We start from the raw sequence: 26284 nt of genomic DNA on the forward strand, positions 1-26284 counted from the left end.
TGAGGTAGAGTCTGTGCGAGGTAGAGTCTGTGCGAGGTAGAGTCATATGAGGTAGAGTCTGTGTGAGGTAGAGTCTGTGTGAGGTAGAGTCTATGAGGTAGAGTCATATGAGGTAGAGTCTGTGAGGTAGAGTCTGTGTGAGGTAGAGTCTGTGTGAGGTAGAGTCTGTGAGGTAGAGTCTGTGCGAGGTAGAGTCTGTGAGGTAGAGTCTGTGAGGTAGAGTCTGTGCGAGGTAGAGTCTGTGCGAGGTAGAGTCTATGCGAGGTAGAGTCTGTGCGAGGTAGAGTCTGTGAGGTAGAGTCTGTGCGAGGTAGAGTCTGTGTGAGGTAGAGTCTGTGAGGTAGAGTCTGTGCGAGGTAGAGTCATATGAGGTAGAGTCTGTGAGGTAGAGTCTATGTGAGGTAGAGTCATATGAGGTAGAGTCTGTGAGGTAGAGTCTGTGAGGTAGAGTCTGTGCGAGGTAGAGTCTGTGAGGTAGAGTCTGTGAAGTAGAGACATATGAGGTAGAGTCTGTGTGAGGTAGAGTCATATGAGGTAGAGTCTGTGAAGTAGAGTCTGTGCGAGGTAGAGTCATATGAGGTAGAGTCTGTGAGGTAGAGTCTGTGAGGTAGAGTCTGTGCGAGGTAGAGTCTGTGAGGTAGAGTCTGTGAAGTAGAGACATATGAGGTAGAGTCTGTGTGAGGTAGAGTCATATGAGGTAGAGTCTGTGAAGTAGAGTCTGTGCGAGGTAGAGTCATATGAGGTAGAGTCTGTGAGGTAGAGTCTGTGAGGTAGAGTCTGTGCGAGGTAGAGTCTGTGAGGTAGAGTCTGTGAAGTAGAGACATATGAGGTAGAGTCTGTGTGAGGTAGAGTCATATGAGGTAGAGTCTGTGAAGTAGAGTCTGTGCGAGGTAGAGTCTGTGCGAGGTAGAGTCTGTGTGAGGTAGAGTCTGTGAGGTAGAGTCTGTGCGAGGTAGAGTCTGTGCGAGGTAGAGTCATATGAGGTAGAGTCTGTGTGAGGTAGAGTCTATGAGGTAGAGTCATTTGAGGTAGAGTCATTTGAGGTAGAGTCTGTGTGAGGTAGAGTCTGTGTGAGGTAGAGTCTGTGCGAGGTAAAGTCTGTGAGGTAGAGTCTGTGCGAGGTAGAGTCTGTGCGAGGTAGAGTCTGTGCGAGGTAGAGTCTATGCGAGGTAGAGTCTGTGCGAGGTAGAGTCTGTGAGGTAGAGTCTGTGCGAGGTAGAGTCATATGAGGTAGAGTCTGTGAGGTAGAGTCTGTGAGGTAGAGTCTGTGCGAGGTAGAGTCTGTCCGAGGTAGAGTCATATGAGGTAGAGTCTGTGAGGTAGAGTCTGTGTGAGGTAGAGTCATATGAGGTAGAGTCTGTGAGGTAGAGTCTGTGAGGTAGAGTCTGTGAGGTAGAGTCTGTGAGGTAGAGTCTGTGAGGTAGAGTCTGTGCGAGGTAGAGTCTGTGTGAGGTAGAGTCTGTGTGAGGTAGAGTCATATGAGGTAGAGTCTGTGAGGTAGAGTCTGTGAGGTAGAGTCTGTGAAGTAGAGTCTGTGCGAGGTAGAGTCTGTGTGAGGTAGAGTCTGTGCGAGGTAGAGTCTGTGTGAGGTAGAGTCTGTGAGGTAGAGTCTGTGAGGTAGAGTCTGTGCGAGGTAGAGTCTGTGCGAGGTAGAGTCATATGAGGTAGAGTCTGTGTGAGGTAAAGTCTATGAGGTAGAGTCATATGAGGTAGAGTCTGTGTGAGGTAGAGTCTGTGTGAGGTAGAGTCTGTGAGGTAGAGTCTGTGAGGTAGAGTCTGTGTGAGGTACAGTCTGTGAGGTAGAGTCTGTGAGGTAGAGTCTGTGAGGTAGAGTCTGTGAGGTAGAGTCTGTGCGAGGTAGAGTCTGTGTGAGGTAGAGTCTGTGTGAGGTAGAGTCTGTGAGGTAGAGTCTGTGTGAGGTAGAGTCTGTGAGGTAGAGTCTGTGCGAGGTAGAGTCTGTGCGAGGTAGAGTCTGTGCGAGGTAGAGTCTGTGTGAGGTAGAGTCATATGAGGTAGAGTCTGTGAGGTAGAGTCTGTGCGAGGTAGAGTCTGTGCGAGGTAGAGTCTGTGCGAGGTAGAGTCTGTGCGAGGTAGAGTCATATGAGGTAGAGTCATATGAGGTAGAGTCATATGAGGTAGAGTCATATGAGGTAGAGTCTGTGAGGTAGAGTCTGTGAGGTAGAGTCTGTGCGAGGTAGAGTCTGTGAGGTAGAGTCTGTGAAGTAGAGACATATGAGGTAGAGTCTGTGTGAGGTAGAGTCATATGAGGTAGAGTCTGTGAGGTAGAGTCTGTGAGGTAGAGTCTGTGAAGTAGAGTCTGTGCGAGGTAGAGTCTGTGTGAGGTAGAGTCTGTGAGGTAGAGTCTGTGCGAGGTAGAATCTGTGTGAGGTAGAGTCATATGAGGTAGAGTCTGTGAGGTAGAGTCTGTGAAGTAGAGTCTGTGCGAGGTAGAGTCTGTGTTAGGTAGAGTCTGTGAGGTAGAGTCTTGTGTGAGGTAGAGTCTGTGCGAGGTAGAGTCTGTGCGAGGTAGAGTCTGTGCGAGGTAGAGTCTGTCCGAGGTAGAGTCTGTGAGGTAGAGTCTGTGCGAGGTAGAGTCTGTGCGAGGTAGAGTCTGTGAGGTAGAGTCTATGCGAGGTAGAGTCTGTGCAAGGTAGAGTCTGTGCGAGGTAGAGTCTGTGTGAGGTAGAGTCTGTGAGGTAGAGTCTGTGAGGTAGAGTCTGCGAGGTAGAGTCTGTGCAAGGTAGAGTCTGTGCGAGGTAGAGTCTGTGCGAGGTAGAGTCTGTGCGAGGTAGAGTCTGTTCATTTCTCAGGCTACTGTGTGTAGCTCATTTGGTAGAGTATTGTGCTTGCAGAGCCAGGGTTGTGGGTTTGATTCCCACAGAGGACCAGTATTAAAAAGTTGGAAAATGTATGAATTCAGTTACTCTGGGATAAACGTGTCTGATTAAAATGTACTTTTTTAATTCTCTGAGAGACTCACACACTGTGTGTGAAAGAACCAGTCAATCATTCTAATTGACTACAGTAACATCCTGGGCCGTATGAGGTAGGCCGTCATTGTAAATAAGAATTTGTTCTTTACTGACTTGCCTAGTTAAATAAAGGATAAATAAAAATAAAAAGAGGTCCAGTGTAATACTGAGAGGGGACCAGACCTAGTACTGTACTGTAGGTTACTGTTAACTCAGGCCTCCAGTCACTGAGAGGGGACCAGACCTAGTACTGTAGGTTACTGTTAACTCAGGCCTCCAGTCACTGAGAGGGGACCAGACCTAGTACTGTACTGTAGGTTACTGTTAACTCAGGCCTCCAGTCACTGAGAGGGGACCAGACCTAGTACTGTAGGTTACTGTTAACTCAGGCCTCCAGTCACTGAGAGGGGACCAGACCTAGTACTGTAGGTTACTGTTAACTCAGGCCTCCAGTCACTGAGAGGAGACCAGACCTAGTACTGTACTGTAGGTTACTGTTAACTCAGGCCTCCAGTCACTGAGAGGGGACCAGACCTAGTACTGTAGGTTACTGTTAACTCAGGCCTCCAGTCACTGAGAGGGGACCAGACCTAGTACTGTAGGTTACTGTTAACTCAGGTCTCCAGTCACTGAGAGTGGACCAGACCTAGTACTGTACTGTAGGTTACTGTTAACTCAGGCCTCCAGTCACTGAGAGGGGACCAGACCTAGTACTGTACTGTAGGTTACTGTTAACTCAGGTCTCCAGTCACTGAGAGGGGACCAGACCTAGTACTGTAGGTTACTGTTAACTCAGGCCTCCAGTCACTGAGAGGGGACCAGACCTAGTAATGTACTGTAGGTTACTGTCAACTCAGGTCTCCAGTCACTGAGAGGGGACCAGACCTAGTACTGTACTGTAGGTTACTGTTAACTCAGGTCTCCAGTCACTGAGAGGGGACCAGACCTAGTACTGTAGGTTACTGTTAACTCAGGCCTCCAGTCACTGAGAGGGGACCAGACCTAGTACTGTACTGTAGGTTACTGTTAACTCAGGCCTCCAGTCACTGAGAGGGGACCAGACCTAGTACTGTACTGTAGGTTACTGTTAACTCAGGTCTCCAGTCACTGAGAGGAGACCAGACCTAGTACTGTAGGTTACTGTTAACTCAGGCCTCCAGTCACTGAGAGGGGACCAGACCTAGTACTGTACTGTAGGTTACTGTTAACTCAGGCCTCCAGTCACTGAGAGGGGACCAGACCTAGTACTGTACTGTAGGTTACTGTTAACTCAGGCCTCCAGTCACTGAGAGGGGACCAGACCTAGTACTGTACTGTAGGTTACTGTTAACTCAGGTCTCCAGTCACTGAGAGGAGACCAGACCTAGTACTGTACTGTAGGTTACTGTTAACTCAGGCCTCCAGTCACTGAGAGGGGACCAGACCTAGTACTGTACTGTAGGTTACTGTTAACTCAGGCCTCCAGTCACTGAGAGGGGACCAGACCTAGTACTGTACTGTAGGTTACTGTTAACTCAGGCCTCCAGTCACTGAGAGGGGACCAGACCTAGTACTGTAGGTTACTGTTAACTCAGGCCTCCAGTCACTGAGAGGGCACCAGACCTAGTACTGTACTGTAGGTTACTGTTAACTCAGGTCTCCAGTCACTGAGAGGGGACCAGACCTAGTACTGTACTGTAGGTTACTGTTAACTCAGGTCTCCAGTCACTGAGAGGGGACCAGACCTAGTACTGTAGGTTACTGTTAACTCAGGCCTCCAGTCACTGAGAGGGGACCAGACCTAGTACTGTACTGTAGGTTACTGTTAACTCAGGCCTCCAGTCACTGAGAGGGGACCAGACCTAGTACTGTACTGTAGGTTACTGTTAACTCAGGTCTCCAGTCACTGAGAGGAGACCAGACCTAGTACTGTACTGTAGGTTACTGTTAACTCAGGCCTCCAGTCACTGAGAGGGGACCAGACCTAGTACTGTAGGTTACTGTTAACTCAGGCCTCCAGTCACTGAGAGGAGACCAGACCTAGTACTGTACTGTAGGTTACTGTTAACTCAGGCCTCCAGTCACTGAGAGGGGACCAGACCTAGTACTGTAGGTTACTGTTAACTCAGGCCTCCAGTCACTGAGAGTGGACCAGACCAACTATTGTGCTGTAGGTTACTGTTAACTCAGGCCTCCAGTCACTGAGAGGAGACCAGACCTAGTACTGTACTGTAGGTTACTGTTAACTCAGGCCTCCAGTCACTGAGAGGGGACCAGACCTAGTACTGTAGGTTACTGTTAACTCAGGCCTCCAGTCACTGAGAGGGGACCAGACCTAGTACTGTAGGTTACTGTTAACTCAGGTCTCCAGTCACTGAGAGTGGACCAGACCTAGTACTGTACTGTAGGTTACTGTTAACTCAGGCCTCCAGTCACTGAGAGGGGACCAGACCTAGTACTGTACTGTAGGTTACTGTTAACTCAGGTCTCCAGTCACTGAGAGGGGACCAGACCTAGTACTGTAGGTTACTGTTAACTCAGGCCTCCAGTCACTGAGAGGGGACCAGACCTAGTAATGTACTGTAGGTTACTGTCAACTCAGGTCTCCAGTCACTGAGAGGGGACCAGACCTAGTACTGTACTGTAGGTTACTGTTAACTCAGGTCTCCAGTCACTGAGAGGGGACCAGACCTAGTACTGTAGGTTACTGTTAACTCAGGCCTCCAGTCACTGAGAGGGGACCAGACCTAGTACTGTACTGTAGGTTACTGTTAACTCAGGCCTCCAGTCACTGAGAGGGGACCAGACCTAGTACTGTACTGTAGGTTACTGTTAACTCAGGTCTCCAGTCACTGAGAGGAGACCAGACCTAGTACTGTAGGTTACTGTTAACTCAGGCCTCCAGTCACTGAGAGGGGACCAGACCTAGTACTGTACTGTAGGTTACTGTTAACTCAGGCCTCCAGTCACTGAGAGGGGACCAGACCTAGTACTGTACTGTAGGTTACTGTTAACTCAGGCCTCCAGTCACTGAGAGGGGACCAGACCTAGTACTGTACTGTAGGTTACTGTTAACTCAGGTCTCCAGTCACTGAGAGGAGACCAGACCTAGTACTGTACTGTAGGTTACTGTTAACTCAGGCCTCCAGTCACTGAGAGGGGACCAGACCTAGTACTGTACTGTAGGTTACTGTTAACTCATGCCTCCAGTCACTGAGAGGAGACCAGACCTAGTACTGTGCTGTAGGTTACTGTTAACTCAGGCCTCCAGTCACTGAGAGGGGACCAGACCTAGTACTGTAGATTACTGTTAACTCAGGCCTCCAGTCACTGAGAGGAGACCAGACCTAGTACTGTAGGTTACTGTTAACTCAGGTCTCCAGTCACTGAGAGGGGACCAGACCTAGTACTGTACTGTAGGTTACTGTTAACTCAGGCCTCCAGTCACTGAGAGGGGACCAGACCTAGTACTGTACTGTAGGTTACTGTTAACTCAGGCCTCCAGTCACTGAGAGGAGACCAGACCTAGTACTGTAGGTTACTGTTAACTCAGGTCTCCAGTCACTGAGAGGGGACCAGACCTAGTACTGTACTGTAGGTTACTGTTAACTCAGGCCTCCAGTCACTGAGAGGAGACCAGACCTAGTACTGTAGGTTACTGTTAACTCAGGTCTCCAGTCACTGAGAGGGGACCAGACCTAGTACTGTAGGTTACTGTTAACTCAGGCCTCCAGTCACTGAGAGGGGACCAGACCTAGTACTGTACTGTAGGTTACTGTTAACTCAGGCCTCCAGTCACTGAGAGGAGACCAGACCTAGTACTGTAGGTTACTGTTAACTCAGGCCTCCAGTCACTGAGAGGAGGCCAGACCTAGTACTGTAGGTTACTGTTAACTCAGGCCTCCAGTCACTGAGAGGAGACCAGATCTAGTACTGTAGGTTACTGTTAACTCAGGCCTCCAGTCACTGAGAGGGGACCAGACCTAGTACTGTAGGTTACTGTTAACTCAGGTCTCCAGTCACTGAGAGGGGACCAGACCTAGTACTGTAGGTTACTGTTAACTCAGGTCTCCAGTCACTGAGAGGGGACCAGACCTAGTACTGTACTGTAGGTTACTGTTAACTCAGGCCTCCAGTCACTGAGAGGGGACCAGACCTAGTACTGTGCTGTAGGTTACTGTTAACTCAGGCCTCCAGTCACTGAGAGGGGACCAGACCTAGTACTGTACTGTAGGTTACTGTTAACTCAGGCCTCCAGTCACTGAGAGGGGACCAGACCTAGTACTGTAGATTACTGTTAACTCAGGCCTCCAGTCACTGAGAGGAGACCAGACCTAGTACTGTAGGTTACTGTTAACTCAGGTCTCCAGTCACTGAGAGGGGACCAGACCTAGTACTGTACTGTAGGTTACTGTTAACTCAGGCCTCCAGTCACTGAGAGGGGACCAGACCTAGTACTGTACTGTAGGTTACTGTTAACTCAGGCCTCCAGTCACTGAGAGGGGACCAGACCTAGTACTGTACTGTAGGTTACTGTTAACTCAGGTCTCCAGTCACTGAGAGGAGACCAGACCTAGTACTGTACTGTAGGTTACTGTTAACTCAGGCCTCCTTTCACTGAGAGGGGACCAGACCTAGTACTGTAGATTACTGTTAACTCAGGCCTCCAGTCACTGAGAGGAGACCAGACCTAGTACTGTAGGTTACTGTTAACTCAGGCCTCCAGTCACTGAGAGGGGACCAGACCTAGTACTGTACTGTAGGTTACTGTTAACTCAGGCCTCCAGTCACTGAGAGGAGACCAGACCTAGTACTGTGCTGTAGGTTACTGTTAACTCAGGCCTCCAGTCACTGAGAGGGGACCAGACCTAGTATTGTAGATTACTGTTAACTCAGGCCTCCAGTCACTGAGAGGAGACCAGACCTAGTACTGTAGGTTACTGTTAACTCAGGTCTCCAGTCACTGAGAGGGGACCAGACCTAGTACTGTAGGTTACTGTTAACTCAGGCCTCCAGTCACTGAGAGGGGACCAGACCTAGTACTGTACTGTAGGTTACTGTTAACTCAGGCCTCCAGTCACTGAGAGGGGACCAGACCTAGTACTGTACTGTAGGTTACTGTTAACTCAGGCCTCCAGTCACTGAGAGGAGACCAGACCTAGTACTGTAGGTTACTGTTAACTCAGGTCTCCAGTCACTGAGAGGGGACCAGACCTAGTACTGTACTGTAGGTTACTGTTAACTCAGGCCTCCAGTCACTGAGAGGAGACCAGACCTAGTACTGTAGGTTACTGTTAACTCAGGTCTCCAGTCACTGAGAGGGGACCAGACCTAGTACTGTAGGTTACTGTTAACTCAGGCCTCCAGTCACTGAGAGGGGACCAGACCTAGTACTGTACTGTAGGTTACTGTTAACTCAGGCCTCCAGTCACTGAGAGGGGACCAGACCTAGTACTGTAGGTTACTGTTAACTCAGGCCTCCAGTCACTGAGAGGGGACCAGACCTAGTACTGTACTGTAGGTTACTGTTATCTCAGGCCTCCAGTCACTGAGAGGAGGCCAGACCTAGTACTGTAGGTTACTGTTAACTCAGGCCTCCAGTCACTGATAGGAGACCAGATCTAGTACTGTAGGTTACTGTTAACTCAGGCCTCCAGTCACTGAGAGGGGACCAGACCTAGTACTGTAGGTTACTGTTAACTCAGGTCTCCAGTCACTGAGAGGGGACCAGACCTAGTACTGTAGGTTACTGTTAACTCAGGTCTCCAGTCACTGAGAGGGGACCAGACCTAGTACTGTACTGTAGGTTACTGTTAACTCAGGCCTCCAGTCACTGAGAGGGGACCAGACCTAGTACTGTGCTGTAGGTTACTGTTAACTCAGGTCTCCAGTCACTGAGAGGAGACCAGACCTAGTACTGTACTGTAGGTTACTGTTAACTCAGGCCTCCAGTCACTGAGAGGGGACCAGACCTAGTACTGTAGATTACTGTTAACTCAGGTCTCCAGTCACTGAGAGGAGACCAGACCTAGTACTGTAGGTTACTGTTAACTCAGGCCTCCAGTCACTGAGAGGGGACCAGACCTAGTACTGTACTGTAGGTTACTGTTAACTCAGGCCTCCAGTCACTGAGAGGAGACCAGACCTAGTACTGTGCTGTAGGTTACTGTTAACTCAGGCCTCCAGTCACTGAGAGGGGACCAGACCTAGTACTGTAGATTACTGTTAACTCAGGCCTCCAGTCACTGAGAGGAGACCAGACCTAGTACTGTAGGTTACTGTTAACTCAGGTCTCCAGTCACTGAGAGGGGACCAGACCTAGTACTGTACTGTAGGTTACTGTTAACTCAGGCCTCCAGTCACTGAGAGGGGACCAGACCTAGTACTGTACTGTAGGTTACTGTTAACTCAGGCCTCCAGTCACTGAGAGGAGACCAGACCTAGTACTGTAGGTTACTGTTAACTCAGGTCTCCAGTCACTGAGAGGGGACCAGACCTAGTACTGTACTGTAGGTTACTGTTAACTCAGGCCTCCAGTCACTGAGAGGAGACCAGACCTAGTACTGTAGGTTACTGTTAACTCAGGTCTCCAGTCACTGAGAGGGGACCAGACCTAGTACTGTAGGTTACTGTTAACTCAGGCCTCCAGTCACTGAGAGGGGACCAGACCTAGTACTGTACTGTAGGTTACTGTTAACTCAGGCCTCCAGTCACTGAGAGGAGACCAGACCTAGTACTGTAGGTTACTGTTAACTCAGGCCTCCAGTCACTGAGAGGAGGCCAGACCTAGTACTGTAGGTTACTGTTAACTCAGGCCTCCAGTCACTGAGAGGGGACCAGACCTAGTACTGTAGGTTACTGTTAACTCAGGCCTCCAGTCACTGAGAGGGGACCAGACCTAGTACTGTAGGTTACTGTTAACTCAGGTCTCCAGTCACTGAGAGGGGACCAGACCTAGTTCTGTAGGTTACTGTTAACTCAGGTCTCCAGTCACTGAGAGGGGACCAGACCTAGTACTGTACTGTAGGTTACTGTTAACTCAGGCCTCCAGTCACTGAGAGGGGACCAGACCTAGTACTGTGCTGTAGGTTACTGTTAACTCAGGCCTCCAGTCACTGAGAGGGGACCAGACCTAGTACTGTGCTGTAGTTTACTGTTAACTCAGGTCTCCAGTCACTGAGAGGGGACCAGACCTAGTACTGTACTGTAGGTTACTGTTAACTCAGGTCTCCAGTCACTGAGAGGAGACCAGACCTAGTACTGTAGGTTACAGAACAGAGGACGCTGTTATGCAACAAGCTTTCACAGGCTCACTGCAGTGTTAGACGTTTATCCACATTTCCCCAAATGACACATTTCAAAGTGTTTTTGACATCTTGGGTTGTTGCTCTGTATCGTTTCATTCCAAGTTAACGGTTCAGTTAAGGCACTCGGCAGGTAAGGGTTAAGGTTTGGGATAGGGTTATGATTGGTTAAGTTAATAAGGGTTAAGGTTTGGGATCGGGTTATGAATGGTTAAGGTAAGGGTTAAGGTTTGGGATAGGGTTATGATTGGTTAAGGTAAGGGTTAATGTTTGGGATAGGGTTATGATTGGTTAAGGTAAGGGTTAAGGTTTGGGATAGGGTTATGATTGGTTAAGGTAAGGGTTAAGGTTTGGGATAGGGTTATGATTGGTTAAGGTAAGGGTTAAGGTTTGGGATCAGGTTAAAACAAAAACCAGTGGCCACCACCGGAACCGAACACACAGCCTTCTGATCCAGAGTCATGGGATTACACCTTTCCACCATTCCCGTCCACATCACCCAGGGAAACCCAAGCCTTGTTGATGGGAATAGCCCTCACTGTTACCCCTAGTGGACGGATTTAAAGGCATTTCCCCAAGTCCTCAGGACATGGATTGACATCCAATTTCAAAGTCAATCTTGGTTTATGGTCCTTACACTGGTTTATGGTCCTTACACTGGTTTATGGTCCTTATACTGGTTTATGGTCCTTATACTGGTTTATGGTCCTTACACTGGTTTATGGTCCTTACACTGGTTTATGGTCCTTATACTGGTTTATGGTCCTTACACTGGTTTATGGTCCTTATACTGGTTTATGGTCCTTATACTGGTTTCTGGTCCTTACACTGGTTTATGGTCCTTATACTGGTTTCTGGTCCTTATACTGGTTTATGGTCCTTATACTGGTTTATGATTCTCATACTGGTTTCTGGTCCTTACACTGGTTTATGGTCCTTATACTGGTTTATGGTCCTTATACTGGTTTATGGTCCTTATACTGGTTTATGATTCTCATACTGGTTTCTGGTCCTTACACTGGTTTATGGTCCTTATACTGGTTTCTGGTCCTTATACTGGTTTATGATTCTCATACTGGTTTCTGGTCCTTACACTGGTTTATGGTCCTTATACTGGTTTATGGTCCTTATACTGGTTTATGGTCCTTATACTGGTTTATGATTCTCATACTGGTTTCTGGTCCTTACACTGGTTTATGGTCCTTATACTGGTTTCTGGTCCTTATACTGGTTTATTGTCCTTACACTGGTTTGTTGTCCTTACACTGGTTTATTGTCCTTACACTGGTTTATGGTCCTTACTCCTCTGTTATCTCCAAGGAGCTTCTGCTGTAATATGAGTCATCTTACCTTCTCCTTGAATGAGGCTCAGCGAACACAATGCCTCGTGATGATGAGGCTTGAAAGACTGTTGTTGGTGGTAAAGGAAGTTTTAATTTGTTCCACGCAGATCTGTCTTTCATGTTTTGACTTAATCAGACTGTTACAATCCTGCTTGGAAATTTTACAAAAAATAACTAAAATTCCTTTTGGCAGCATGTTGCTGCTTGTAATCGTCACATCATTGTAATTATGAGAGTTTTAGAAGTATTAATCGCACAGAGATTTACTTCTATTCATCAATCATCCAACAGACTGAGCCTAGCTAAAAGGCTAAAGGAAAAACTGAAAGGGGAAGTTTACATAGTAAACATATTGGTTTGGCTTCCAGTCCCGTCCTCCGTTTGTCTGGATGTTGTTGTTCCACAGAAAGACTTGAGAAATAACAAGGGAGTGAATATGGTTCGGGACCACACAATGTCCTCATTCTCTCCCTGAACTTCATCTGGTATTTAAGGAATGTCTGCGTGATGACTTGGACACTGTTCTGTCTTTCAAAATGGAAATCTGCAACAACTGCTGGTCCAAATACAAAGTACCGTATAATCTCCGGCCTAAAATATTCTGTTTTCTGTGTGTGTTTGTGTGTTTGTGTGTACTCAGACCCTTTTGATTTGAGACTCGAAATTGAGCTCAGGTGCATCCTGTTTCCAGTGATCATACTTGAGATGTTTCTACAACTTGATTGGGGTCCACTTGTGATAAATTCAATTGATTGGACATGATTTGGTTATAATTTCTATATGAAAGATACCACAGTTGACAGTGCATGTCAGAGATAAAAACCAAGCCGTGAGGTCGAAGGAAAATTCCGTAGAGCTCCGAGACAGGATTGTGTCGAGGCACAGATCTGGGGGAAGGGTACCAAATAAAATGTCTGCAGAATTAAAGGTCCCCAAGAACACTGTGGCCTCCATCATTCTGAAATGGAAGAAGTTTGGAACCACCAAGAGTCTTCCTAGAGCTGGCCGCCCGGCCAAACTGAGCAATCGGGGGAGAAGGGCCTTGGTCAGGGAGGTGACCAAGAACCCGATGGTCGCTCTGACAGTTTTCTGTGGGGATGTTTTTCAGCCGCAGGTACTGGGAGACTAGTCAGGATTGAGGGAAAGATGAACAAAGCAAAGTACAGAGAGGTCCTTGATGCTCCAGAGTGCTCATGACTTCAGACTGGGGCGACGGTTCACCTTCCAACAGGACAACGACCCTAAGCACACAGCCAAGACAATGCAGATGTGGCTTCGGGACAAGACTCTGAATGTCTTTGAGTGGCACAGCCAGAGCCCGGACTTGAACCCAATCCAACATCTCTGGAGAGACCTGAAAATAGCTGTGCAGCGACGCTCCCCAACTCTCCAAATACAGGTGTGCCAAGCTTGTAGCGTCACACCCAAGACGAATCGAGACTGTAATAGCTGCTTCAGCAAAGTACTGAGTAAAGGGTCTGACTAATTATGTAAATTCCAAATGCACTATATATATATATATATATATATATATATATATATATATATATATATATATATATATATATATATATATATATCTGATACACAGAGTCCTTCTTTGCTGATGTGAAGAAGAAACTGAATGAATCCATTGAGGATTTGTATAAATAATAAAGCTGAGTGACTCACTCATTCATGGCTTTGGATCAAACTAAATAAGTACCAACATTCTTCTTGAATAAATAAATGTTTTGACCAAGTTAATCTGGTCATGTTGTGTGTGTTAAATTATTTGTGACATTGTGGTTAAAATGAAGACTGTAAACGAAGTAAATAAATAAATCCTATTCATAATGAATAATCAGATGCGTGTTGCAACCTTTACATTTTTCCTGATTTTTTTTTTTTTACAAATGTATTCAACATTTTTAAACAATACAAAACACACACATTCAAATGACAAGAACATCACTGTCCAGACCCACCTGCTCACACCCCCATATTCATCCCCTACATCACCCTGTCCAGACCCACCTGCTCACACCCCCATATTCATCCCCTACATCACCCTGTCCAGACCCACCTGCTCACACCCCCATATTCATCCCCTACATCACCCTGTCCAGACCCACCTGCTCACACCCCCATATTCATCCCCTACATCACCCTGTCCAGACCCACCTGCTCACACCCCCATATTCATCCCCTACATCACCCTGCCCGGACCCACCTGCTCACACCCCCATATTCATCCCCTACATCACCCTGCCCAGACCCACCTGCTCACACCCCCATATTCATCCCCTACATCACCCTGCCCAGACCCACCTGCTCACACCCCCATATTCATCCCCTACATCACCCTGTCCAGACCCACCTGCTCACACCCCCATATTCATCCCCTACATCACCCTGTCCAGACCCACCTGCTCACACCTCAACAGCCCTAGCCATAACACATACGTTTTCTCAACAACAGGTTAAGGTCAATAATATCAAAGGCTGCACTGAAATCTAACAGTACAGCTCCCACAATCTTCTTATCGATTTCTTTCAACCAATCATCAGTCATTTGTGTCAGTGCAGTACATGTTGAGTGCCCTTCTCTATAAGCATGCTAAAAGTCTATTGTTAATTTGTTTACAGAGAAATAGTATTATATTTGGTCAAAACACACATTTTTTTCCAACAGTTTGCTAAGAGCTGGCAGCAAGCTGATAGGTTTGTAGGTCTGCTGTTAGAACCAGTAAAGGCCACTTTACCACTCTTGGGTAGCGGAATAACTTTGGCTTCCCTCCAGGCCTGAGGACAAAGACTTTCCTCTCGTCTCAGATTAAAGATATGACAGATAGGAGTGGCTATAGAGTCAAATACCATCCTCGGTAGCTTTCCATCTAAGTCCAATACCTTGACTGTCACGTTCGTCTGAAGAATGGAACCTAAGCGCAGCGTGTGTATCGTTCCACATTTTATTATAACTGTGAAACTATGCAAGACATACAAATAAACTAATAAACAAAACAAAACAACAAACCGTGACGAAGAGGTGCACCACTAACCAGTAACTCAAAAACAATCTTCCACAAACCCAGGTGGGAAAAACATCTAGTTAAATATGATCCCCAATTAGAGACAACAATGACCAGCTGCCTCTAATTGGAGATCATCCCCCCCAAAAAACAACAACATAGAAATACAGAAACTAGACAAAACCCCCAACATAGAAAAAAGAAACTAGAACCAGCATAGAAATGAATAAACTAGACAAACCCCCCTGTCACGCCCTGACCTACTCTACCATAGAAAATAAAAGCTTTCTATGGTCGGAACGTGACAGTAGCTCTCCATCTAAAGTTGTCAATGCCAGGAGGTTTGTCATTATTGATCGATAACAATAATTGTTCCACCTCTCCCACACTAACTTTATGAAATACTAAATTCCAATGCTTTTCTTTCATTACTTGTTATTTTATGCATGAATATGATGACTCACTGTTTGTTGTTGGCATTTCCTGTTGGCATTTCCTGCCTAAGTTTGCCCACTTTGCCAATGAAGTAATCATCAATATAATTGGCAACATCAAATGGTTTTGTGATGAATAAGCCATCTGATTTCGATGAAAGGTGGAGTTGAATTTGTCTTTCTGCTCATAATTTTATTTAAAATACTCCAAAGTTTTCTTTCCATCATTCTTTATATCATTGATCTTGTCTTCACAATACAGTTTCTTCTTTTTGTTGAGTTTAGTCACATAATTTCTCAATTTGCAGTTAGTCAGCCAGTTAGATGTACAGCCCGACTTATTAGCCACTCCTTTTGCCCCCATCTCTTTCAACCATACAGATGTTCAAGTCCCGATCAATCCATGGAGCCTTAACAGTTCTAACAGTTCTTAACAGGTTGATGTTTATCAATAATTGTAAAAAGCAATTTTATAAAATCATCAAGTGCAGTGTCTGGATGCTCCTCATTAATCACGTCCTGACCAGTGAAAAGGGTAATTTGCCATAGTAGAATGGTCAGGGTGTGGCGGGGGGGTGTTTTGTGTGTTTTTTTTTTTTTTTTAGTTTCTAGGGGAATTTGTTCTAGTATTCTATTTCTATGTTTCATTTTCCATGTTTGGCCGAGTATGGTTTCCAATCAGAGGCAGGTGTCTTTCGTTGTCTCTGATTGGAAGCCATACTTAGGCAGCCTGTTTTCCTTTGGGTTTTGGTGGCTGGTTACTTTCCATTTAGTTGTTGTACCTGACGGAACTGTTGAGTGTTTGTTATTTTGTTGTTTGAAGTCATTAAAATCCAGAGATGAGCACTATACACGCTGCACCTTGGTCTAATCCTTTTGACGCCTGTGACACTCATTAATCACATCAGACAAACATAATTTTTACATCGTCCACATAAGAGTCACAGCGAAATTTTTGTATGATCTCTTATACACTATTTTGGGTCCAGCTTGTGGAACTTTGGCTTTCCTGGATATAACCACTATATTGTGATCATTGCATCCAATGGGTACGGATACAGCTTTAAAACAAAGTTCTACAGTATTAGTAAAAATGTGATCGATACATGTGGATGATCTTGTTCCTGTAGTGTTTGTAAACACTCTGGTAGGTTGATTAATACTCTGAACCAGATTACAGGCACTGGTTACAGTAAGAAGCTTCCTGTTGAGAGGACAGCTTGATGAAAACCAGTCAATATTCAGGTCCCCAAGAAAGTAGACCTCTGTGTTTACATCACATACACTATCAAGCATTTCACACATATTATTTAGATACTGACTGACTGTGTAACTGACTGACCAGTAGACACCAGGGACTAAATCTGACTGATTTAGTCTCAGCTGCCATGAAACCAAGCATGCAGTGAGACTTCAGGACCAGGATTTCATAAACAATTCTAACCTCACTCCCCCTCTTGTCTCCCCTTTCAGTTTCCATTGATGACGTCGACTCTGTGCGTAAGGGCCGCCAGTCGGAGGGTCTTCAGAAGCACACAGAGGCCCACGTGGAGGACCTCTGTTTCTCCATCATCTTTAAGGGCCGCAGGAGGAACCTGGACCTGGTGGCGGCCTCGGCGGAGGAGGCTAGGCAGTGGGTCAATGGTCTGGAGAAGATCCTCTCTAACGTGAAGAAACTCAACCGCCAGCAGACGAGCGAGCAGTATCCACTTTCGTTAATCTGCTTGCTTTGCAATTCACAACTAAAACATTGTTTAGTTACTTGGGGTTACAAATCAGAAAATAGTTATCCAGCCTATTCAGTATACTGGATTCCCATCTATAATGTTTATAGGTCAACATTTAAGCTCCGAGCAACTGGTTGCTAGCAATTTATGCTATTCTTCAATAACACAAACTCCAAAGCAAATCAGGGGGAGAAAAATAGGTTTATTTGAGAAGGACAAATCAAAGGGGGTGACACTCTAGATCCAAACTGTTATAGACCCATATCCATCCTGCCCTGCCTTTCTAAAGTCTTCAAAAGCCAAGTTAATAAACAGATCGCTGACCATTTCGGGTCCCACCTTGCCTTCTCCGCTGTGCAATCCGGTTTCCGAGCTGGTCAAGGGTGCACCTCAGCCACGCTCAAGATACTAAACGATATCATAACCGCCATCGATAAGAGACATTACTGTGCAGCCGTCTTCATCAACCTGGCCAAGGCTTTCGACTCTGTCAATCACCGTATTCTTATCGGCAGACTCAATAGCCTTGGTTTCTCAAATGACTGCCTCGCCTGGTTCACCAACTACTTCGCAGACAGAGTTCAGTGTGTCAAATCAGAGGGCCTGTTGTCCGGACCTCTGGCAGTTTCTATGGGTGTGCCACAGGGTTCAATTCTCAGGCCGACTCTTTTCTAAGTATCTATCAACGATGTCGCTCTTGCTGTGGGTGATTCCCTGATCCACCTCTACGCAGACGGCACCATTCTGTATACATCTGGCCCTTCCTTGGACACTGTGTTAAAACCTCTTTGCGGTAGGTGGGATGCTAGCGTCCCACCTGGCCAACATCCAGTGCAATTGCAGAGCGCGAAATTCAAAATTCAAAATTCGTAATATTAAACATTCTTGAAAATACAAGTGTTATACATCAGTTAAAAGCTTAACTTCTTGTTAATCCAGCCGCTTTGTCAGATTTCAAAAAGGTTTTACGGCAAAAGCATACCATGCGATTATCTAATGACAGCGCCCCGCATACAAAAGCATTATAAACATTTTCCAAACAAGCAGAGGCGTCATGAAAGTCAGAAATAGCGATAAAATAAATCACCTACCTTTGAAGATCTTCCTCTGTTTGCAATCCAAAGGGTCCCAGCTACATCACAAATGGTCATTTTGTTCGATAAAGTCCTTCTTTATATCCCAAAAAAGTCAGTTTAGTTGGCACGCTTGATTCAGTAATCCACCCAAAAGATACCAATAAACTTTGTCCAAACAAGTCAAACAACATTTCTAATCAATCCTCAGGTAACCTAATATGTAAATAATTGATAAAATTTAAGACGGAGAATAATATGTTCATTACCGGAGATAAATAACGAAGTGTGCGCCCTCACTGATGCGCGCCACAATACTACAGCCAAAATGGGAGCCACCTAGAAAAACTACAAATTCCAGCTAATTTTTCAAAAAACAAGCATGAAACTCTTTCTAAAGACTGTTGACATCTACTGGAAGCCCTAGGAACTGCAATCTGGGAGGTATTCCTTTGATATTCCCATAGACAGCCATTATAATGAGTGGTGAGCTCAACAACCAAAAAATTCCCGGATGGATTCTCCTCGGGTTTTCGCCTGCTATATCAGTTCTGTTATACTCACAGACATTATTTTAACAGTTTCGGAAACTTTAGAGTGTTTTCTATCCAATACTACCAATTATATGCATATCCTAGCTTCCGGGGCTGAGTAACAGGAAGTTTACTTTGGGCACCTCAGTCATCCAAACTTCCGAAGAAGTTTTAACTACCCTCCAAACAAGCTTCAATGCAGGGCCTCCCGGGTGGCGCAGTAGTCTAAGGCACTGCATTGCAGTGCTAGCTGTGCCACCAGAGGTTCTGGGTTCGCGCCCAGGGTCTGTCGCAGCTGGCTGTGACCGGGAGGCCCATGGGGCGACGCACAATTGGCCCAGTGTCATCCAGGTTAGGGAGGGTTTGGCCGGCAGGCAGGCTGGGTGCAGTGCACGCTGACCAGGTGTACGGTGTTTCCTCTGACACATTGGTGCAGCTGGCTTCAGTGTTGGATGTGTATTGTATCAAGAAGCAGTGCGGTTGGGTTGTGTTTTGGATTCATGGCTCTCGACCTTCGCCTCTCTCGAGTCCGAGTCTGTCTGCAGCGACAAGATACCACGGAAAAAGGGGTAAGAAAATGCAAAAAAGAGCTTCAATGCCATACAACACTCCTTCCGTGGCGGGTGATTCCCTGATCCACCTCTATGCAGATGACACCATTCTGTATACTTCTGGCCCCTCTTTGGACACTGTGTTAACTAACCTCCAGACGAGCTTCAATGCCATACAACACTCCTTCCGTGGCCTCCAACTGATCTTAAACGCTAGTAAAACCAAATGCATGTCTAGCATCACTACCCAGTCTCTATGGGTGTGCCACAGGGTTCAATTCTTGGGCCGACTCTCTTCTCTGTATACATCAATGACGTCGCTCTTGCTGCTGGTGATTCCCTGATCCATCTCTATGCAGACGACACCATTCTGTATACTTCTGGCCCCTCTTTGGACACTGTGTTAACTAACCTCCAAACGAGCTTCAATGCCATACAACACTCCTTCCGTGGCCTCCAACTGATCTTAAACGCTAGTAAAACCAAAGGCATGCTTTTCAACCGTTCGCTGCCCGCACCCGCCCGCCCGACTAGCATCACTACCCTGGACGGTTCTGACCTAGAATATGTGGACAACTATAAATACCTGGGTGTCTGGTTAGACTGTAAACTCTCCATCCAGACTCACATTAAACATCTCCAGTCCAAAATCGGATCTGGAGTCGGCTTTCTATTTCGCAACGGGGCCTCCTTCACTCACGCCGCCAAACATACCCTGGCGATGTCATCTGCAAAATAGCTTCCAATACTCTGCTCAGCGGGCTGGATGCGGTCTATCACAGTGCCATTGTCCATTTGGAAGACCCATTTGCGACCAAGCTTTAACATCCTGACTGATGTCTTGAGATGTTGCTTCAATATATCCACATAATCCCGATAACAACACCCACCCATAGCACGCGCTCCAGCAGGTATATCTCACTGGTCATCCCCAAAGCCAACACCTACTTTGGCTGCCTTTCCTTCCAGTTCTCTGCTGCCAATGACTGGAACGAATTGTAAAAATCGCTGAAGCTGGACACTTATATTTCCCTCACTAACTTTAAACATCAGCTATCTGAGCAGCTAACCGATCGCTGCAGCTGAACATAGGCCATCTGTAAATAGCCCATCCAATCTACCTACCTCATCCCCATATTGTTTTTATTTACTTTTCTGCTCTTTTGCACACCAGTATCTCTACTTGCACATCATCACCTGCTTATCTATCACTCCGGTGTTAATCTGCTAAATTGTAATTACTTTGCTACTATGGCCTATTTGTTGCCTTACCACCTCACGCCATTTACACACACTGTATATAGACTTTCTTTTTTTCTATTGTATTATTGACTGTACGCTTGTTTATTACCTGTGTAACTCTGTGTTGTTGTTTGTGTCGAACTGCTTTGCTTTATCTTGGCCAGGTCGCAGTTGTAAATGAGAACTTGTTCTCAACTGGCCTACCTGGTTAAATAAAGGTGAAATAAAAAAAAATTATAAAATGTTATGCTGGGAGGTAGATGTTCAGTCCCCTGTCCTCAGCTTTTCTCCACCGAACAATCGAACAGGATGCCATTTATAACCCCCCACCCTAACCTGGGATTGACCAATCAGAAGTCCTTGCAGTACAACTTGGCTAATGGCCAAATAACAAGTATCCTGCCCCCGACTCAATGTACAGACCAATTACAACGTGACACACGTCGCTCTGAGTTCAGCAGTGTCATTCCACAGATTCTAACAGTTGTTGAACTGAAACCCAACTCATATTTACAATTCGCTATTAACCGTTAGTACTCTCGTTTTTAGTCCTCTCATCCTCTGCGTTGTGTATTTATCTTTGACACATTCCTACATGGTGAATGATTGATCCTTAAATCTGGGCGTATTAAAGCTGGATCTTCAACTGTATGAGGAAAGCAGACAAGAACAAGGACAACAAGATGACTCTGAAGGAGCTGAAACACTTCCTCCGTCAGATCAACATCGAGGTGGACGACATGTACGCTGAAGTGCTGTTTGCAGTGAGTGGACAGCTACAGTTGGTCAATGACTTACACGGATGGTGTTATAGACTCTGTACAGGCAGCTCCTAATGCAGTTCTGCCGTGTTCCTGTATGTATATGGGTTTCATTTAAGGTTATGCTATGTCTCAAAGCATTTTACTTTGTCTGAGGAGGAACTCAATGTACTATATCTCTTTAGTACTGTTTTGTTAATGATCTTGTCCTACAGAAATGTGACAAGTCTAACTCGGGCTCCCTGGAAGGTCCTGAGATCAAACACTTCTATGACCTGCTGGTATATCGCGAGGAGATCGATGTGATCTATGGGAAGTACGCCACTACGGGGGAGCAGATGAGTGTCAAAGACCTGCTCAACTTCCTGCTGAACGAGCAGCGTGAGGTGGCCACCATGGAGGACGCTGTAAGACTCATAGAGAGATACGAGCTGGACGATTCAGGTGAGAGATGCTCTAGTACTGACTCAATACGAGCTGGATGACTCAGGTGAGGAGAGATGCTGTGGTACTGACTCAATACGAGCTGGATGACTCAGGTGAGGAGAGATGCTGTGGTACTGACTCAATACGAGCTGGATGACTCAGGTGAGGAGAGATGCTGTGGTACTGACTCAATACGAGCTGGATGACTCAGGTGAGGAGAGATGCTGTGGTACTGACTCAATACGAGCTGGATGACTCAGGTGAGGAGAGATGCTGTGGTACTGACTCAATACGAGCTGGATGACTCAGGTGAGGAGAGATGCTGTGGTACTGACTCAATACGAGCTGGATGACTCAGGTGAGGAGAGATGCTCTAGTACTGACTCAATACGAGCTGGATGACTCAGGTGAGGAGAGATGCTGTGGTACTGACTCAATACGAGCTGGATGACTCAGGTGAGGAGAGATGCTGTGGTACTGACTCAATACGAGCTGGATGACTCAGGTGAGGAGAGATGCTGTGGTACTGACTCAATACGAGCTGGATGACTCAGGTGAGGAGAGATGCTGTGGTACTGACTCAATACGAGCTGGATGACTCAGGTGAGGAGAGATGCTCTAGTACTGACTCAATACGAGCTGGATGACTCAGGTGAGGAGAGATGCTGTGGTACTGACTCAATACGAGCTGGATGACTCAGGTGAGGAGAGATGCTGTGGTACTGACTCAATACGAGCTGGATGACTCAGGTGAGGAGAGATGCTGTGGTACTGACTCAATACGAGCTGGATGACTCAGGTGAGGAGAGATGCTGTGGTACTGACTCAATACGAGCTGGATGACTCAGGTGAGGAGAGATGCTGTGGTACTGACTCAATACGAGCTGGATGACTCAGGTGAGGAGAGATGCTGTGGTACTGACTCAATACGAGCTGGATGACTCAGGTGAGGAGAGATGCTGTGGTACTGACTCAATACGAGCTGGATGACTCGGGGGGAGGCTGAGCGCCACGAGCGGATGCCGGGGGGGTGCTGGGTACTGACTCAATACGAGCTGGATGACTCAGGTGAGGAGAGTCGCTCAGACACACATTCATGAACTCACTATATAAGGGAGCATGTACACTGAGTGTAGAAAACATTAAAAACACCTGTTCTTTCCATGACAGACTGACCAGGTGAATCCAGGTGAAAGCTATGACCCCTTATTGATGTCCACTTGTTAAATCCACTTCAATCAGTGTAGATGAAGGGGAGGAGACGGGTTAAAGAAGGATTTTTACACCTTGAGACAACTGAGACATGGATTGCGTGTTCCAGTCAGAGGGTGAATGGGAAAGACCAGTTTGAGTGTGTCAAGAATTGCAACGCTGCTCGGTTTTTCACACTGAAAAGTTGCCCGTGTCTATCAAGAATGGTCCACCACCCAAAGGGCATCTAGCCAACTTGACACAACTGTGGGTCAACAAGGGCCATTATCCCTGTGGAACGCTTTCGACACCTTGTAGACCCCCATGCCCCGACGAATTGAGGCTGTTCTGAAAAGGGGGTACAACTCAATATTAGGAAGGTGTTCCTAATGTTTTGTACACTCATTTTACCGTACGTAAGAATGCAGTATTCGATGGCAGCATACAGTTTTATGGTATTTTATGAATGTGCTAAAATACTTTGTGTATTTCTGAGGCACCTTTTCTAATGTAAGCTGAATGATATAGAATGCCTTCAGAAATGATTAATTCCTCGACTTGATACTTTTTTACATTTTAAATAAATGAAATACAGAAATGTCTTATTTACATAAGTATTCACACCCCTGAGTCAATACATGTTAGAATCACCTTTGGCAGCGATTACAGCTGTTGAGTCTTTATGGGTAACTCTTTAAGATTTCCACACCTGGATTGTGCAACATTTGCCCATTATTCTTCTCAAAATTCTTCAAGCTCTGTCAAATTGGTTGTTGATCATTGATAGACAAACTTTTTTCCAGGTCTTGCAATAGATTTACAAGCAGAATTAACTCAACCACTCAGGGACATTCACTGTCTACTTGGTAAGCAACTCCAGTGTATTTTTGACCTTGTGTTTTAGGTTATTGTCCTGGTGAAAGTTGAATTCATCTCCCAGTGTCTTTTGGAAAGCAGACTGAACCAGGTTTTCCGTGTTCTGTGCTTAGCTCCATTCCATTGCTTTTTTTATCCTGAAAAACTGCCCAGTCCTTATAGAACAAGCATACCCATAACACAGTGGTGGTCGGTGCCTTTTAAGATCGGGTCGATCATTTTTTTTTTTTATGAGCATGGCCTTATTTCTATTACAGTATATTAGGTAACTGTCATTCATATTCCATTCACCCAGTTCAATGTAACAGTGATGGGTTTAGGATACTGTCCTTCATATTCACCCAGTTCAATGTAACAGTGATGGGTTTAGGATACTGTCCTTCATATTCACCCAGTTCAATGTAACAGTGATGGGTTTAGGATACTGTCCTTCATATTCACCCAGTTCAATGTAACAGTGATAGGTTCAGGTTACTACTTTATACTCCAATCATTAGGTTGCTACTGTCAACGACTTCTGCTGAAGTCAGTTCCTCTCCTTGTTCGGCGGCGATCGGCGGTCGACGTCACCGGTCTTCTAGCCATCGCCGATCCATTTTTCATTTTCCATTTGTTTTGTCTTGTTTTCCCACACACCTGGTTTTCATTCCCTCATTACGTGTTGTGTATTTAACCCTCTGTTCCCCCCCATGTCTTTGTGTAAGTGCTTGTGCACATTGTTGCCTGGTGTTCGACGGGTTTTGTACCCATTCTTTATTATTTTGGATGCCGGTGGTTATATGTGTAATTATAGTAAACTGCTCCGGTTATTACCCAGTTCTGCTCTCCTGCGTCTGACTTCGCTGCCACCAGCTACGCACCCCTTACAGCTACAACCTAGCCGATGAATTACAGTTTACAACATACGTTGAACAGGTAAAAAAGTTATTTTTTTGTGGTCATGGTGACAGGCAGTGACACATTCCATACCGCCTTGCACAATTTTGCCTGCGTCTAACAGATATACGTAGGGTGTAATCATTAGTCCGAAAGTTGCAAACAAGAGTTTCTATTGGACAAATACAGGTATGTTTATCCCCGTTTTGTTCATTTTTCTTCCTTTTTAAGATTTTGTTTTTCAACAGGATCAGTGGAACGATCACACGCGTCACACACAAACACAGTTGACTTTCATAGCAGCCACATACAAACAGCATGACCACTTTGCTTGTTAATTCCTTCTTGCATCTAAGGACTGTCTGTGACCAGATGAAAACACCTTTCCAAGCCAAACCTTCATACCATAACCGCTAACCACTACACACAGACTACATCGTTGTCACCATGTTAGCTAATGTCATAGTCAACATAGCTACTAGAACTAGCACTACAATCATGCAGTACAGTGTACAGTCAGCAAGCAGTTTAGTAGTTACACCGGCGGGCCCCAGTGGCTAGGAAATGAATAAAAACAAAAGCTTGCCTTGATTTGGAAACCATAGCCAGTTAGATAACATGGCATCCCTCTCTGCTTGAGTAGGCTAAAAGTGAAGTAAAAAAAAATCTCTCTCTCTCAGAGGAGGACGGAAAATAGCTGTCCTCCGGCTACGCCATGGTGCTACCCTACAAAGTGCTGTTGAGGCTACTGTAGACCTTCATTGCTTAATTGCTTTGCCACATTATTTAGCAGTATTACTTTAGTGCCTTGTTGCAAACAGGATGCAAGTTTTTATTCTGTACGCGCTTCCTTCTTTTCACTATGTCAATTAGGTTAGTATTGTGAAGTAAATCAAATTGTAGATCCATCCTCAGTTCTCTCCTATCACAGCCATTAAACTCTGTAACTGTTTTAAAGTCACCATTGGCCTCATGGTGAAATCCCTGAGCGGTTTCCTTCCTCTCTGGCAACTGAGTTAGGAAGGATGCCTGTATCTTTGTAGTGACTGGGTGTATTGATACACCATCCAGTCTAGTTAATAACTTCACCATGCTCAAAGGGATATTCATTGTCTGCTTTTTTATTTTTTATCCATCTACCAATAGGTGCCCTTCTTTGCAAGGCATTGGAAAACCTCCCTGGTCTTTGTGGTTGAATCTGTTTTAAATTCCCTGCTCGACTGAGGGACCTTACAGATAATTGTTTGTGTGGGGTACAGAGATGAGGTAGTCATTAAAAAATCATGTTAATAAACACTATTATTGCACACATAGTGAGTCCATGCAACTTACTATGTAACTTGTTAAGCAATTTTTTACTCCTGAACGTATTATGGCTTGCCATAACAACGGGGTTGAATACTTATTGACTCAAGACATTTCAGCTTTTCATTTTTTATGAATTAAAAATTAATAATTAAAAAACATAATTCAACTTTGACATTATGAGGTATTGTGTGTTGGCCAGTGGCACAAAAAAAAGATCTAAATTTAATACATTTTCAATTCAGGCTGTAACACAACAACATGTGTCAAGGGGTGTGAATACTTTTTGAAGGCACTGTATATCTGGGAGAGCTATTTCACAAGGCCCAATCGCCTAACTCACTCTGCCCCCCCCCCCCCCCCCAGCAAAACAGAAGAATCACATGACCAAAGATGGCTTCCTGATGTACCTGCAACAGGAGGAGGGGTCTATCTTCAACCCCGCCCACAAGGAGGTGTTCCAGGATATGAGCCAGCCAATCAACCACTACTTCATCAGCTCCTCCCACAACACCTACCTGATGGAAGACCAGCTCAAAGGCCACAGCAGCACAGAGGCCTATATCAAGTAACCATGCCAACCTCTAGTCTAAACTAACCTGACTACCTCTAGTCTAAACTAACCATACATGACTACCTCTAGTCTAAACTAACCATACATTACTACCTCTAGTCTAAAC

General features: G+C 45.6%; 1 protein-coding gene across 3 annotated transcripts in view; it reads left to right on the forward strand.

Annotated features, from left to right (window-relative positions):
* LOC106590697 (1-phosphatidylinositol 4,5-bisphosphate phosphodiesterase delta-1) overlaps positions 1–26284 on the forward strand; it is a 109377-nt gene that overhangs the window by 24235 nt on the left and 58858 nt on the right. For all 3 annotated transcript variants that reach the window (XR_014383106.1, XR_014383105.1, XM_045710677.2), the window contains exons 3-6: positions 16517–16745; positions 20804–20933; positions 21146–21374; positions 25971–26172. Coding sequence is in view for 1 of the 3 variants with exons in the window: in XM_045710677.2 (XP_045566633.2) it covers positions 16517–16745; positions 20804–20933; positions 21146–21374; positions 25971–26172 (790 nt within the window). In the remaining 2 variants the exon portion in view is untranslated. The remainder of the gene's footprint in view (positions 1–16516; positions 16746–20803; positions 20934–21145; positions 21375–25970; positions 26173–26284) is intronic.

The sequence above is a fragment of the Salmo salar genome, chromosome 29 (assembly GCF_965601325.2).
Source record: "Salmo salar chromosome 29, fSalSal1, whole genome shotgun sequence".
Classification (NCBI taxonomy): domain Eukaryota; kingdom Metazoa; phylum Chordata; class Actinopteri; order Salmoniformes; family Salmonidae; genus Salmo; species Salmo salar.